At 37.2% G+C, this 17,492-nt stretch overlaps 1 protein-coding gene across 1 annotated transcript in view; it reads right to left on the reverse strand.

The window, feature by feature from the left end:
- Positions 1–245: 245 nt before the first annotated feature.
- Positions 246–17,492, reverse strand: part of LOC139115508 (uncharacterized) — a 74,953-nt gene continuing 57,706 nt past the window's right edge. Inside the window, exons 9-10 of the mRNA XM_070677645.1 lie at positions 3,044–3,127; positions 246–2,223 (exon numbers count right to left, since the gene is read on the reverse strand). Coding sequence (XP_070533746.1) covers positions 2,156–2,223; positions 3,044–3,127 — 152 coding nt within the window. The 3' untranslated portion in view covers positions 246–2,155. The remainder of the gene's footprint in view (positions 2,224–3,043; positions 3,128–17,492) is intronic.

Consider the following 17,492-nt stretch of genomic DNA (forward strand, 5'->3'; position numbering starts at 1 on the left):
TACTGGCCGCCATATTGGAATTATGCAAATTAGTGAAGTGCCTATATGAAATATTATACCTCCAAAATGATTCCCCGTGCCGAATAACTAGTGTCAGACTTTGAAATCACTGAAATAGCTTGTTTAACATGTGATATATGGCCAATTATGTTATTTTGTCGGATAGTTGGCCGCCATATTTGATTTATGCAAATTAGGCATATTTCCCAAGGTGGATTCGAGTGGATTCGAGTAAACTTTAATATGTTGTTCTGGGTACCTCTCTAAAATGCATTCTGAAGAAAAAAATTCTGTTGCAATTTGTGGTGGGTTAGGTGCCAAAATCTCGTAGATTGACTGGACTAAACGAAGAGGAATGTACAATGTACAAACTATTTTGCTCGGCAGTACATCTTTCTTGTTGTAACGCAAAATTTATTGTCAAAAACATTTTTAAAATATACAACACTAAAAAGGCTAGTGAATTGGCGACGAAGCAAAGATATTGAATTATTCAATGCCTTTCTCTGTCATCATGATGTCATATCAGATTTACATGTACCAGAACTTGTCACTGGAACGATAATGTTGCCTGATAATACAGAACTTTTATCCCTATTCTAGAATTATTCATGCACGCTATCTCTTGGCTTTTTGCCGACAAAACTAAGACATTTATTGCAAATGTTCTGCCAGGTCTACGTTACGTAAAACTTGTCACATATAATACAATTTTGCTTGATAATCCAGAACTTGTCGCTATTCAATGGAATTTATGAGCTTTTTCTGTTGTGTTGTCGTATTTCTGTCGTCTTGCCGTTAGGCGAATGCAAATGTCTAGTCGACATTGAGATTGGCAGGGGATTATTCTGTCGATCGGGCTTGTTATGCATCTACAATGACACAGTCAACGTGCCCTAGAGTCTAAAATTCACACTCAAGGAAGGTAAAATCAATTCTAAACTACTTCCCCTGGCGCCAGGATAATGTCCGTTTCCGGAATTCAGCTCTGCAATAAGTGTTCCCTTCACCTGAAGAAATACAACAACGGAAATTGAAACCTTTCAACATCCATGATTGTTGTATATTTTTTGGCTTAACGAGAAAGGACAAGGCATCTGTTACGAAACCAAAGAAGTCAGCCTATATGGCAAAAGGCGTAAATTGTCACAGACTGAAATATATATAACAGCCCAAATACGGGACTATATGCCCGAGGGTAGGTGACCATTTGCCCTCCTTACGTCGGGCAAATGGCCACCTACCTAGAGGGTACATAGTCCCTCCTTTGGGCCACAATGCTTTATTACATGTCTCTTTTACATAGTTTTCGCCTCAAATATTTTGATTGACATACGAATGACACTAATATGCTTTTTCTCCCATTTTAGACGGGAATATGTTGAAAAAAATAGCACTATTTTCATCATCGAATGGCGCATTGATATATTTGAATCATTATTATGCGGTTTATCGAATTTTTTAGGCATGATATTTGAAAGCCGAATTTCCTGTGTAAAACATGTATTTTAACATATTTAAATCCAGAAGTTGCCAAGTTGAAAATAGTTGCGGTTCACTTTCGGTCATGATGACAATGCGGCTCGCGACGTCATCAACAAGTTACATTGAACCCTACGCGGCGGGCGGCATTCGATATACGACGCATGTAATAAAATGCTGAAAGATGTGAGAGCGAATTTCACCAATTAATGTCAAATGAAAAATCTTTTTGGTCCAGTTGTATCTGAGTGAAGAACGGTACGCAATTCCACTTAGACTATATTTTAGAAATAAAAAAATGCAAAAAGGCGGAAAAATATATAACATTCTGAAATATAGGAATAGTAGAAATACAAACAAAGGGACTAATGTTGAAATCAGGGTTGAATGATGCAGTAAGAATGCAAAATTGGTTCAGACAGTCTAACTGAATTTAATTACAGCAATTTTAATGGACGACAACAGACGCACTGCGCATAGCCAATATTGACAGAAAATGTCGACAGTAGTTATTCTAGGTGTTGAACAAGTGCAATGTTGTCATTAGTCAGAGCATGCAGCGTGGAGAAAGACGTGTTTTTTTCGTATTGAAGCGACATGGTGCTGTAATCCTCCTCCTATAGAATGAGATGTCTTGGTGTCCCAGCTAACCCTGGTGTCCATAGTGGCCCTATCAGAGCCAGGAGAGATCCACATCAACCTCTTCACAGAAGTCAAGCACTCTCTTCAGTTCATCATATGCTGACGTATAAAATTGGAAAAGAGAAAATTGAAAGGCAATCTAAACATGGACTTGCCAATCAAGAGCTATCGGACGTCCACATTCAAAACAATTATTCCTGCGGGAAATGCCGTCACAGTAGTGATAATAAAGAAATAATTGGTTTGAACAGAAGCACAGAAGAACATGTATAATAAAGCTAATTTCCAAATATCTCCTGTTCTTTTGTCGTATCTGTATGAGTGTCATTTGTTCTGTGTTGCATATCTTCACGTTTAGCGTAAAATATCTATGCTTATATCGTTCAGTAAATGTCGCCACAATAGAGAGATATGGGCTTTTGTTGATAGTAAGCTTAAGGCTCATTTATCTGTCACTGGGTGCAGAAAGCTCTAACTGGTTCAGCATGTTTAGCGGACCATAAATTTAAATGCTGACGTTGAATATGCGAGAGAGAAAATGAACAAATAGATACAAAGGTAGTTACAGAAAACAAGGCAAAGACGAATATACACTCAATAAATATATTTAGAACATGCATGTATGCATGCATTATACACATAAAATTACAAATTACACAAACACATAATGTCACATATACATACATACATACATACATACATACATACATACATACATACATACATACATACATACATACATACATACATACATACATACATACATACATACATACATACATACATACATACATACATACATACATACATACATACATACATACATACATACATACATACATACATACATACATACATACATACATACATAAATGGTGACCATGCATATCTCTTTAACTCAATTCTACATTGCACAGACCTTGTTGCCTGGTAACAGCACACCGACGAAATTCGCCTTCTTTTCTTCTTGTGATGTCTATATCATGCGTTTTCTTCCGTGTGCCTGCATTGACCCATAACACAAATGTAGATATTGCCAGTCAATTTCAAATTTACTATGCAAACAATTCTTTGGAGTCCTTGCTTCATTAAAGGAAGGTTGTTGGACATAGGCAACTGCGATATAAAGGTTAATGTAGGTATTTCCATTTCTGTATTCTGAATTTGAGCCTCTATTTGTTTATTTAGTTATTTTTTATCACGGAACACAGTTATCCTTGTTTCTATCTATCTATCTATCTATCTATCTATCTATCTATCTATCTATCCCTCCCGCCATCATCCGTTTAACCATTCATCCATGAGTTTATATATCCTTCTGTACACCCATCCACCCACTCCTCCACCATCCATCAAACCATTTATCAATCTTTCCGTCAATCTTAGCTGTCCATTTAATGATATATTGTTCAAATGATACTAAGTTTTGAGTGGTTGAGGCTGAGACTTTCTCTTTTCCCTTCATGGTGATCTTTCAATGAAGTTCACAGCTGTATGTCGCTTCCCTGTAATTGATTGTAGGTGACAGGTTTTTTGCGAAAGTACATGAGAAGCAAATGCTCGCATCACAGAGCTGGTGAATCACCGATGGGCAAGGCACGACGGGCAAGGCCTCGGTGCAGTCGTAAATTTTTGTACTAGGGTGAAGGAAAGGGCATGGTCCTTTGAACTGAAGATAAAACGAACGTTATAAATTATCTAGCCAGCGTTGAATCTGAAGCTTGCTGAACCAAACGGGGTGGAAAACCTCTTTAACACCCTCTATTTAGAGCAGGGTCTTTTTAGCTACTAAAATAGTCAACACATTCTGTTTTTAAACATCCACTATAGTGTAACATGCTCCTATCGTTGACATAACTGTCCCAGGTACCGTAAAAAGTAATCTAACTGTTCTAATATGGCCTGCATCCGCCCATAACGTGTATGTCTGGAACAATAAAACCTGCATTCCGGTGGTCAGTATTGCACTGGTGATGTTGGTGTCACTTACACTTGAGCAGTCTGATAACCCCCGTCTAACCTGATATCGATGTAAAATTTTCAATGATGTTGAAAATTTTACATCGATGTCAGGTTATGCATTTTTTCTAAAAAACTGTTCTAAATATTTGCTTGAAAAGAAAATGTTGTAGCATTCGGAACAGCAATCAGCGAATATGCTTAGATCTTACAGATTTTTTAATCCACCTTATGGGTTACATCAATGGAAATACAGAGTAGTAAGTCATACATAGAGTATGAAAAATGGCTAAGCGTGACAGAAAAAATTATATCCACCGGTAATAGGTATTTGAGAAAACTTATACCGCCAGCAGGGCCGCCTAAGTTACTCTTAAGGCGATAAACTTTACGATTGTATACACCGGAATTCAATGATTCATTAAAGAATCAATCTGGTGGATGCATTAGATAAACTGCCGACACAGATAAACTGCCGAGAAAAATATTTCTTTTTTCGCGGCATTGCCAAAAAGATCGAAACATATGATAAAAGTGTATTTGAGACATCCTGAAAAAGATCTTTCGATTTAGATTTCCATATCCCCTCGAAGTGATAAAAAATGTGACAGGGCAATAAATTTAAAATATTGTTCTGTATCTCAGATGGCATGAAATTCGCAACGATCAGATTACAACCGGAATAACAGACTATTCTGTCAAATGTCTGAAGTTGCCTCCCTAAGCGACTTAAATTTAGCAACTGTATGGTCACAGAAGTTTTCCCTTCATAATTATTCTGAGCCAATATTTTCTGTCTACCGAATAGTTTCTTTGATCAGTGTCAGTGATCGGCTTTGAACTCAGGACAGGGTGCTTGTATTTCCATCGATATTGTAAAAATGTGTGACACAGGTGAGTTTTTTGAAGAGGAAAACACGAAATATTTCGATAGACCTTCTGGACGATGTTCTATCGCCGTAGCGAGGGAGAGGCATTTTCTCATACCTCTCCTCTCGTACTGTCTGAAAATTTGCAAGGGATAATGATTTCCTCCGTGATTAGTTACTTACCATAAATTCACCCAAATACTTTTGCATTATTTTCCAATGCTTTGTGAAGAAGGGTGTTACAACATCATATACAAAGACTGCAATGTCAAATGGGTCAAATTGAAGGGTGGGTTGACACTGTGCGGGGATAATGAATACGTAAATTTAGAGATGACATTGTGACTTTGTTTTAGTTTGCAATTTGTGTGTCTGTGTCTGTGTCTGTGTCGTGTATCTTGAAACCCAATCATAAAAGGCCTGCTTTGAGAATCACGGTCCAGCCACAGTACCATGGTTGAATCCCGTGGTATGATTTGGACATGCCATTTTATTATCTCATTTTGGCACACACAGGGCTCTTACCCAACGTCAAATTTTAGGTACAACGCACCATTGGGATATTTTTCGGACTCTCACATTTTTTGCTAGTCTCTTGCTTGTGAAGATTCATTTTATGCTGAGCAAGTTTAGATTTTACAGAGAGCAGCCTTGGTATTTGTAAAAATCGAAACTATTTTTCCACCATCAGTTCATTTATCTATCCATAAGTCCGTCCGTCCGTACATTCATTGATCCATCTATCTATCAACATATCCATCAATTTTATATATTCCTCTATATAACAAATTAGACTATAATTTTTGTGTGGTTGAAGATAAGACATTTTGCTTTTCATGGTGATCTTTTGAGTAAAGTTTACAACTCTACTTTTATTTCCCGTCTCCGTTATTGATTGTGAGTGAAATGTTCTTACCCGAGCATATGACAAACAATTGCCCCAACACAGCTCAAGTCGGTTACTGGTGGGCAAGTCTTGGACACATGATATGCGTGCAGTCGTAAATTTTTGTCCTCGGGTGAAGGAAAGGAATTTTTGAATCGAAGAGGAAATGAGCGTTCTATATTCTAGTAGGTCTTTATCAGTAATTCAAAGCTTTCAGCTATGCTTTACTTGTACGCAAATCAGAGGAAATAAAATGACAGGAAAATAAAAAGCATGCATTCCATCTATAGTTTTCGAGATCAACCTGAATACGCAAGTAATGGGAAGGAGAATGAAACTTTGCAAGCATACAGACGTGTGAGGTGATTTTGACAGAAAATAGACATTTTTCTAACTAGCTCAATGGCGAACCATACCAACTTATCAAGAGTACTTCATCTTACCTTTAATCATACAAATACATTCGTTAAACGTCTTTACAAAAGTTTCCATAAATGGATTAAGATCATCTACTTCCTGTCTGTTCAATCAGCGTTATAAATTATCAAGCCGGCCTTCAAAGTCAAGGACATTGTTGAACTATTAGGGTTGTTTTTTATTATTCCATCTTTCTAGCTACAAGAATAGTACAATAAGCATTTATCGGCCCTGAAAAGTTTCTTAAGATAGTCATTGAAGAGTACACGATCCAAGACACCGTAAAATCGGCCTACCTATTCTAATATTGTCTCATACGTAAAAACATAGTCTGAAGATTTATCAAGGGGCAATGAAGCCTGCAATCCGTGGCAAGATAAGTGGTACAATAACAATGCAGGGTTTGTCCTATACTGGGTCAGTTTTATGAGCCCCAACATGACCTGATGTTGATGTAAAATGTCAATTATTCGAATTTTTTGTTGCCACCAAGGAAATTACTTAAAATTACTTTTACTATTTACTTAAATAAACTATTGTGACTGGTGAATATCGTTGGATCTAACAAACTGCTCAATCAACATTGCGGGTTATTCCAACTAAAATACTAGGTTTTGGGGTTTTTTATTCCCATGGGTTTGATCACTTTAAAAGAAAAATTGATCATTTTAAAGAAAAAAACAATTTAGATCCGGTACTACGAATTTGAACAAACTCAGCTCGATAATATGACAGACAAAATTCTACATTGGGATACATATTCGTTTGGTGATAGACTGCATGATAACTGCAATTAACGGCGGGTGAACAGTCTGTTAGACACAACTGTTAGATAAATTGCCGAGAAAAGCAATTTATTATTCATGGTATTACGAAACAAGATTCCAAATTTAGATTTGATCACTTTGTTCTATCCAAAGATTAGAATTTGTATATCCCCCTGGAGAGGTGATGATTATGACAAAGTATTCAAGTAAAATATTGTTCCTATCTCAGAAGCAATAAAGTTCGCAACGGTGATTAAGTTAACCAATAACAACAGAAGCTGTTGCCCTCGGCGGTCTCATAAGTTTTACGTTCACAGTTAATCTAAGCCATAATTTTCTATCTGTGAAATGCTTACTTTTTCCTGAGGTGAGGTCAGTGTTCGGCTTTACGGTAAGCAAAGATGCATTTTCATCAGTGTTATCAATGCATGACGTGTTTGTTGACTGATATCTTCTAGTATGGCGGGAGTGGGCGCCTCCCTTACCTGTTTGAACATTTCCAAAAAGCGGTGTGGCAAGAAGGTTTTTTCCTATAATCCATATACATTAATATTGTAAACATTATTGTACTTGGGCCTCAGCCCAAGTACATTTGTTTTCATTCCGTGGGAAAAAACTCTGTAAGGTATAACCATTTCTGGCTGAGACCAGGGAGGGCAAAATGTCTTGGCTTCATCTTTCTTGGCATAATAAATGGCGTAATGATGTTAACTGAATGGAAGTGCTGCTCTCAGCCAGTCTTGAATAAGTGAGATGTGAATATTAATGCTTCTCTATCTGAGTTTTTGCCACAAAATCTTCTGAATATAATCAAAATGTGCATCGAAATGCAACAATCAATGCACCCTCCGTTTCCTAGGCGATGGCACGACCCTTGCTACACCACTGGACGAGCCAAAGTGGGAGGGGTAATTTCAGTTGGTCGAACAAGAGGGCTCGAGACCAGAATTTAACATTTAAACTTGAAACATGTTTAATCGCTGACAAGATGTGGACTAGTGTTAATCGAAGTAAAATTGTGACAAGGAAAGGTTTTATATCCCGGACACAATGAAAAACATTACGACTGGAAACTGTACCCCCAGTTGAGAATAGTAATGCCCACAGCGATGGAGAACACTTATCCTTGAGCTGAGAAAAACCAGACCATCATTTCGAAATAGAGCTGCAGATTCGAGAAGCTCGTTCAAAATAGCTAGGTACACCCCATAAAGGGGTGGTTTCGAGTTTTGAGGGCAAATTTCGCCTCCTTCATATAGAAATCGTACGTTTGTTTTTCCAGGAGAACACACCATTTGACACAAAATTTGCATGTAAAGGGGTCGCCAGTAAGCACGTGGTCAAATCTGGCATAAGAAACAATATGAAATGTTGGGTAAAGCCAGTCCAAAATAAACTGATTTGAACTTTTGTGTTTTGTAATTTATACCACTGCAGTAACATTACCTTTTTTTGACAACATCACACAATGTAATACGTTTTGAAACTGAATACTCCGACGTATTCTGTGTCTCCTTTGCTAAAAAATACGGTATGCCGATTACCATGTAAGGAGATGATGACGTCAAGACAGATTTGTAGTGTGTTTGGTCCTGGATGGTGCACGAAGTTTTGTCAAGGTAGCTTGTGTATTTATGGGAGAGATTAGGGTCGATCTAAACGAAGGCCGAAGAATGTTATGATCCTCTAAGCGAGCTGAACTCTAACGCGAATGGTTGGATAATTTGGAGGATGTCTAGAATGATCTCGTCTCATTAAGATTATTTGGCGGTCAGTATTGAATTTCAACTGCGTCACAAGTTTGCGAAATGAGTATTCCGTCGAACGGTCAACGAACGATATTTTAGAAATCTGGAGACATGGCACATCGCATTTTTATTTTAATATTTATATTTTACAAAAGATGTAAGAAGCAATGATTTTGTCGAAAATTCTGAAAAAAATATAGGAAGATTTGATCGCGAACACATTTTCACTTGGGGTCAACTAGCTCTGCGTACGATGCTGTGTGTTCCGCTACAGCTAATCGCCCCGCTCACCACAGCCCTGCAAAGACCCGTACGCGTACGTAGGGTCGGTGACTTCAAATCCATTTTGGGACTTGACGTAAAAAGCCAAATTACTGCCGAAATTCAGCGTTCTTGGGCCCAAGTCGTATCCCAGCCTACCTCAGCTACTCGATCGCTTCCAAAAATGACAGTCTTTTATTCACTTCTCGTAAATAACCGTCGATGTCGGCAACTCTCTCGCTAGCCCTGCGTACAATGCTGTGTGTTAGCTGTAGCACATAGCATCGTACGCAGGGCTAGGGGTCAACATGGGGTCGCAGCCATGTTGCCTCAATTCTGTCTGCACTCAAAACTCAAAAATGTCGGATATGAACCTGAAAAATCGATGCAATTTTGTCAAACTTCGGCGAAATTTCAGCATATAGACAAATTTCATCTAGGTAAGGTAAATTTACTGAAATTTGATCGACAAATAATCCTGAGCTTGAGCGTGACAGCTCGCCTTCTCCGGGAAGTCAACCATCCAGCTGCTCATACACAGTTGCCCATATGGCCAGGTTTATGAGATTGTTTTCAAGCGACGGCGGCAGACCGTACGGGGCTCTGGATATGACCTACCGCCGGTGTAGCTGTAATAACTGTTGCGTTGTTTTTAGTGCCCACGGACGAAGTCCTGGGGGAGTTACAGGTTTGGTCATGTCAGTCCGTCCGTCCGTCTGTTCACGCAGATATCTCAGACATGCCCTGGTCAATTTCTTTCAAACTTTGCACAAGAATAGTACCCAACCCCATACAGATGCACGTCGATTTGTTTCACAATGCGATCGAATTTGGCCGTGTTAGAGGACTTTTTAGTTTACACCTCCATAGACTCCCATGTATAAGGCAGTTCTCCATAGACTTTCATGTATAAGGCCAAGAAAAATAAAAATTTAGTTTCTCATCGTATTCATATTGCCTAAAGGATGCAGTGACACAGTTTTTTGTCCCCACGGATAAAGTCCAGGGGGCTTATAGATTGGGTCATATCCGTCCGTGAGTCCATCAGTGAGTCCATCGGTTCACGCAGATATCTCAGACATTTTGACAAAATATCATGTGACCTTGGTGACCTTTGACCTCAAATATACATTATTGTCCATACTCAGTAACCACAAGTGCTAAACCTTTCATATTTGGTATGATGGGACACCTTATGACGCCACATAGCACATATTGTACCTCATTAATTATGCGCATATCTAATTTTGAGCGAGCCAATAGAGCTAGAGGTCTGATTTTTGGTATATAGGGATAAGTTAACAATATAATTTGTTTGACAAACGTCACGTGACCTCAATGACCTTTGACCTCAAATATACATATTTGTCCACAACTCAGTAACCACAAGTGCTACACCCTTCATATTTGGTATGATAGGACACCTTATGACACCATATATTGTACCTCATTAATTATGCGCATATCTTATTTTGAGCGAGCCAATAGAGCTAGAGGTCTGATTTTTGTATATAGGAATAACTTAGCAATACAATTATTATGACAAAATGTGACGTGACCTCAATGACCTTTGACCTCAAATATTTATATTTGTCCACAACTCAGTAACCACAGTGCTACATCCTTCATATTTGGTATGATAAGACACCTAACGACACCACATATTGTACCTTATTAATTATGCGCATATCTAATTTTGAGCGAGCCAATAGAGCTAGAGGTCTGATTTTTGGTATATAGGAATAACTTAGCAATACAATTATTTTGACAAAATGTCATGTGACCTCAATGACCTTTGACCTCAAATATATATATTTGTCCACAACTCAGTAACCACAAGTGCTACACCCTTCATATTTGGTATGATGGGACACCTTATGACACCACATATTGTACCTCATTAATTATTCACATATCTAATTCTGAGCAAGCCAATAGAGCTAGATGTCCGATTTTTGGTATATAGGGATAACTATAGGGTAGAAATCTAAATATGCCCATCTAAATATTAGACATCTACCATCGAGAACAAAAGAAATTTGCTGTAATTTGAATATTTAAGGAGTTTAAGCAATTTCACTATAAATAAAGAACCCCTGCCTCAAACTCCACAAAAGTTGCTAGACATATTTTGCCGTTGTCATGCGATTGCTTCGTTTAATAACCAGTTAATCAAATGCCTAATTGACAGGAGGAAATTCAAGACCATATTTGAATAGTAGTATATATTGTCCTCAAAATTACTCTATCTCGGCCCAAGTACTCATTGCCTTCAGCAATACTGCCTTGTTATTATTATTATTATTATTATTATTATTATTATTAAAAGTTTAGGGGCTATAAGTATTATATAGAAATCTAATAACAGTTCATTGAAGCTGAATTCTGAAAAAGAGTTGTTGTTTATTTTAATTTTGTCAATAGCGGTGACTCGTAATTGTCGTACGTGCAGCGCCGAATTATGCATCATACTGTACGGAGAGAGGTGGTATATCATTAAGCCAAGGGTTAATGTTTGTCGGAAAAGTGACACTAAGCAGTTTAAGCGATACCAGCAGGTATTGACGCGACGTGAATTGCGACGTGAATCCCAGGGTCTTGACGTTCTTGCAAGCGACCGGTCGGATTTCAGCCTGATCCGGGTACTTTATAGAACTCCACACATCCGTTAATCAAAAAAAGTGACAAGTACCATAGCCAAATATAATTAAAAATAAAAAATAAAAACATACCGCGTATATAGGTCTACCAGCTACTAGTATATATTCTCTCCGCCCAGTTAGATAGGTGTTTCTTTTGACGTCATTACCCTTGTGAATATTCATCTACTTGCAAAAACCGACAGTCGCTGTGTCTGGCAGCACGTGCTCACAGCTGCACAGCGTAGCCTTCGAATGCATGCCCGTTGTGGGCGCGCAGAAAACAAGGCATAGCGACTGTGGAGAGTCTAGGCCCCAATATACATTATCTTTATTATTCATCCCAGAATGAAGGCAAAGAAATTACAATTATTATTATTATAGTACAAATGTTAAAAGTTGTTACTTAGAAATCCATAAAATAAATAAAAAACAGTGAATTATGTTTTAACATAGACTCTCTCGAGGGTCTATGGTTTTAAATAAAAAAACTGTGGTTACCAAAATGGGTACCATGGCAACATGAACAAAAATGAACATGGAGTTCATACTGTGATAAATACACTTAGGAGAGCATTCGCATAGTAACTGGGATTACTTTTAATGGAATTCGGAAAAAATTTGAAATTTTAAAACGCAAATAGGTTACCATGGAAACACAGGGCAGTAAAAATGGATATCATATTTTGTCTTTCTAACCCAAAATAACCCTTTCGTGTAATATTTCTGTTGATTACTGGATTTTTACACTTGATATTTGATCTTTCTTACCCAAAATATCCCTTTGATATAACACATTCTGTTGATTACTGGAGTTTAGGTGGAATCTTTGAAAAACTGGTAATTTCTACTCCTGAATGGTTGCCATGGAAACATCTCACATTAAAATGAGTGTGATTTTTTTTGTGTGCTAACTAGAGAAACCCTTATTATCAATTGTTTACATCAATCAATAGTTCTTTAATAGGAATTACGGAAAAAGTAACATTTTCAATCCCAAAATAGTTACCATGGCAACTCGAAACATTAAAATAAGTCTGGTTTTTGTGTTCTTTGACCCGAACTTCCCCACTAGGTATTTTTCATATCAATGAAAGTAACTTTTCGTGGGATATTAGAAAAACTGATATTTTCAACCCCTAAAATGGTTACCATGGAAACATGGGGCTGTGAAATCGATATCATATTTGGTCTTTTCGACCCAAGATACCCTTTCATGGTGAAATTGTCACGGAAACTGAACCTATTATTATTCGCGTTATTATTTCTATATAATACTTATATTAATTATATTTTAAGAATTGTATTTTGTACAACATTTCCAAAATATGTCACATTTTACTTAAACTAAAATGTTTAATTGTAGTTGTACTGGAATAATTATGTAAATTTAGAGGTGTCGTTGACACTGTTTTAGGGGGATTTGGTTTTGCGTATCCTAAAACCCAGTTGAAAACCTTTGTCAAATTCTGTAATATGTAAGCGGTCATACAATTGTATTTAACTCATTTCTTGACACAGACAGTTTCATCTAGTGCTCAATATTACACTAGATTTTTTTTATGCAAATGATATTTTAGTTAGCAACAGTAGGACCCTTGTAGTGTTTTCACCGGTGAATTTTTTATCATCAACATTATTTTATTCAGCTGAAGTGCGCTTTCATGCCATATTATGGATCATTCATCGAAGTTGCAGTGTCAGCTCTATGTCTCTACGTGGAGCGAATGCCATAAAGCCCAACTACTTCCAACTGAAAAAGTGCCGGGCTAGTCTAATACTCTTAGGATTTCTTGCACGTATCCACTACCTTCACTACGGAGCGACAACTCAAGGCAAACACAAAACTGAGCCTAAACTATTGTGCATTGTATAGATGTTGTCACATTACTCAGTGTCAATATAACACAGTGTCATATTGAAGTTAGAGCCAGTCATGAGGACAAATATTCCAACTTTCCAAAGTTTGCTATTCTTTGCTGGTATACAGCTTGCGTGGAATCAATTTAAAGTGGGTACTGTAAGCGTACATGTGGTTTTCACAATCTCGGTTTTGTGAAAGTCGGAAATTGTTTTTCCCTCCGTAGACCTAATTATAACACGTTGAATAGCAGTCATTTTGAACTTAAAATATTGGTAAAGTTTTGGTGATTTATTTCCATAATAACAAACTTTGCAACTATATGCCCCCCCCCCCCGAGATAATGTTTTTTTGCAAAGCTTTTCGAGGCCATACTATACCTGAACGGATTAACGCGCAAGAAAAATATGTATTTATATTAAATTTTCATTTCACCGGAAGTCAATTTACACTGTTGGGCAACTTGAAAGAGCATGAAAGAGTGATAGTCAAAAATACCCTCGGCGTCACCGACATGACAGAGATAAAACCGATGACAGAATGACCGGTATCAACCGGTCTATTCTGCTGATAAGATATTATGCTAATGAGGGAATGAGCAAAGCACAAATTACAGGGAGCGCGCAAGCATGCATTACACAATTGGAAGCTCATCGCATCATATATAAACATGACTTATATGTTTATTGTTTATGTTGAAAAGGTATTTTATTATCTTCTGAAATGGAAACAAGAAACAGAATTGTCGTCTCTGTCAATGGATGTCCAATGGATGTCCAAACCTACAAAGCTCCGTGTATTTTTACGGTTCGTCTCACTTCAACACGATTGTAGAAAATTAAAAAGATGTTATTTCAGTGTGAAATAATTTTATTCACATGCACTCACAATAACATTTTTCATGCGTTTCGTGTGGAACTCGCCTATTTTTATAAGCAGATTAATGACACTGTCACTTTTCAATGGTGAGAAGTATAGATGTTGAGATCAACAATTGAATTAACTTGAAAAGAAAACGCCTTGAAACAATTATAGTATCGTCTTAATCTGTGACAACGTAAGTGAATTTTTGAAATAATTCGTGGTATTTTTATTCACGAGGAGTAGAGTTAAAGGTTGCCTCTTATATCAACACTGGTGACTTCCCATCGAGGAAGTCGCGCGATATTATGTGAGTATACTTTTGTCTGGGAAAAGCAGTTGAGAGCAACTGTGCATGTTATGATGGCAGACATTAGTCAACAATGAATAGCGCTAGGTTCAGTATTGACACCTTTCACCCCAACAGTCTTTGCATATTGTACCAATATTGGTTTTCATAACTGTCTATCAATTCTATCTATCCATCCATCCATCCATCCATCTATCTATCTATCTATCTATCTATCTATCTATCTATCTATCTATCTATCTATCTATCTATCTATCTATCTATCCTGATCGATCGATCTATCTGTTCGTCAATTAATCTATCATCACACCTAATCATCCCTCAATCATCTGTACAAACATTTATCCATGAGTCAATTTATCTACCAACCCGTCTTTCCATCCATCTATCCATCCAAGGATCCATCTTTCTAGCACTCCATTCTTCCATCCATCCTCTAATCCGTCAATCAATTACTCTATCCATCAAACTTATATATATAACAATGCATTGCACGAATTAAACTGGATTTTGAGTGATTAAAATCAAGACTGCGCTCTTTTAATGACAACTTGTTTCTATGTCTCGTCTCTGTACAATGCTTACTTGTGACAGGTTTTTGCCTAAGCATATGGCAAGCAAATGCTCCTCTCACAGCGCCAGAAAATTACCGGTGGACGATCCCTGGATGATTAGCTTAGAATCGTAAATTTTTGTGACTGGGTGAAGGAGAGGGCATGGTTTTATTAACAAACCGAAAAGAAAGCGAGCGTTATAAATTATCGAGCCATTGTACAAAACGCAAAATATTCCTGAGCTACAAAGGGTTGGATGATCATTTTTTTACTATCTCTTTCAACGATAGTCAAGAAATCCTTTGTCGGTTTAATACCTTCATCAATAACGTGGTCGAATCGTTCGCAGTCCAGGGTACCCTAAAATCGGCCTGCAAATTCTAATACTGACTGCAACCGAAAATAAGGTTAACGCCTGTAAATTTAAGGTAGAGTACACCTCAGGGACTAATATTCGGACTCGTAGACTTTTACAATTTTTTTTCTGATCTACTACTTGTGGCGCTCATTTTAAGCTCTTGGTGTAAGAAAACTTTTCACATGCTTAGTTTTTCGAAAATCGAAAATTTTATTTTTTCTCCGTAGAGTTAACACAGGGATGGCAGCCATTTTGAATATCGGTAAATCTTGGGTTAATTCTTTCTCTAGTACCTACATTTGCAGGGTGGCCCCCGATTGTTATTCTTGATTTTGAAAGAACTTGATTAAAAGATTCCTGAAGGAAATTTTGAACAAAATTTTAAGTCTTTCACTTTCGAGGCGCATGCAACCTTAATCCAGAACAATCAAGACTGCATGCCAGTGGACAGCAGTGCAATCAAGATACAGGAATTGGCCTACAGCGGGCCAATTTTATGAGCCCCTAAATCACATTATGTCGATGTGAAATTCACAAGCCATCACATTACTTGAAAATAAAATATTTTGGCATTTCAGTATAGAATTATGGAAGCTCATAAGGGACATTTTTGAGAGAAAAAATAATTATTATATCGTGCGAACGAGATAATCATTTCTTTTCGCACAAAAATGTCCCTTATGGACTTTCATACAGAATCATTTTCACCAGCCAGTTACAACCAACGGAAATCCCAGGTGGTTGAGTAATGTACGGGCCATGAAAAGGACCAATCACGGAAAACAATTTATTTCCCGTATTAGGGATTCTTACAGACAATCAATGTTCAACAAATCTGAAATTTTGGCAAACCATAAGTCATTCATGGATAATTTTAATATTACAACAAAGGATGACCATAATAAGTTGCCTAGCTTATACTGGATACCAAAGCTCCACAAAACACCTTACAAAGCTAGGTTTATCGCAGGATCTTCAAAATGTTCAACAACAGAGTTATCGAAGATACTGACTTCTGTTCTTTGTACTGTTAAACGGGGACTTCAATCATACTGTGATGTTGTCTTTTCTCGGAGTGGTATAAATCAAATGTGGATATTAAAAAAATTCGAAGGAACTCTTGGAAAATTTGAAATCAAGATCTGTTTCAAAAATAACATCTATTAAAACTTTCGATTTTTCCACATTGTATACCACAATACCACATGATAAATTGAAAGAACGCTTGAAAAACATCATCAACCAAGCATTTTTCTACAAAAACGGTTCACGCCGTTACAAATATGTGGTATTAGGGTATAATTCTACATATTTTGTTAAAAATACAACTAATGCTAAAGTGTTTTTATACCGAGAAAGACATTATCAGTATGCTTGATTTCCTCATTGACAACATATTTGTTGAATTTGGAGGACACATTTTCCAACAGTGTATAGGAATTCCCATGGGCACTAACTGTGCTCCCTTACTTGCCGACTTATTTCTGTTCTCATACGAGGCAGAATTTATCCAGAACCTTATCAAGCAGAAAAAGGTCTCTGTAGCTCGTACTTTCAACCTAACATTTAGATACATAGACGATGTTATTTCATTGAATAACTCTGAATTCAGTAAATATCTCGCTATGATTTATCCTCCAGAATTGGAGATTAAAGAAACTACAGAAACGGCCTCTTCTGCTTCATATCTGGACATTTTACTTGAATTTGACTCCAATGGTCACCTTTCTACTAGGCTATATGACAAGAGAGATGATTTCAACTTTAGTATAATTAATTTTCCACACCTCATCAGTAATATTCCACTCTCACCTGCTTATGGGTATACATTTCCCAGCTTATACGATATGCAAGAGCATGCAGTTCATATGGTGATTT

Source organism: Ptychodera flava, chromosome 17 (genome assembly GCF_041260155.1).
Source record: "Ptychodera flava strain L36383 chromosome 17, AS_Pfla_20210202, whole genome shotgun sequence".
In the NCBI taxonomy this organism is placed as follows: domain Eukaryota; kingdom Metazoa; phylum Hemichordata; class Enteropneusta; family Ptychoderidae; genus Ptychodera; species Ptychodera flava.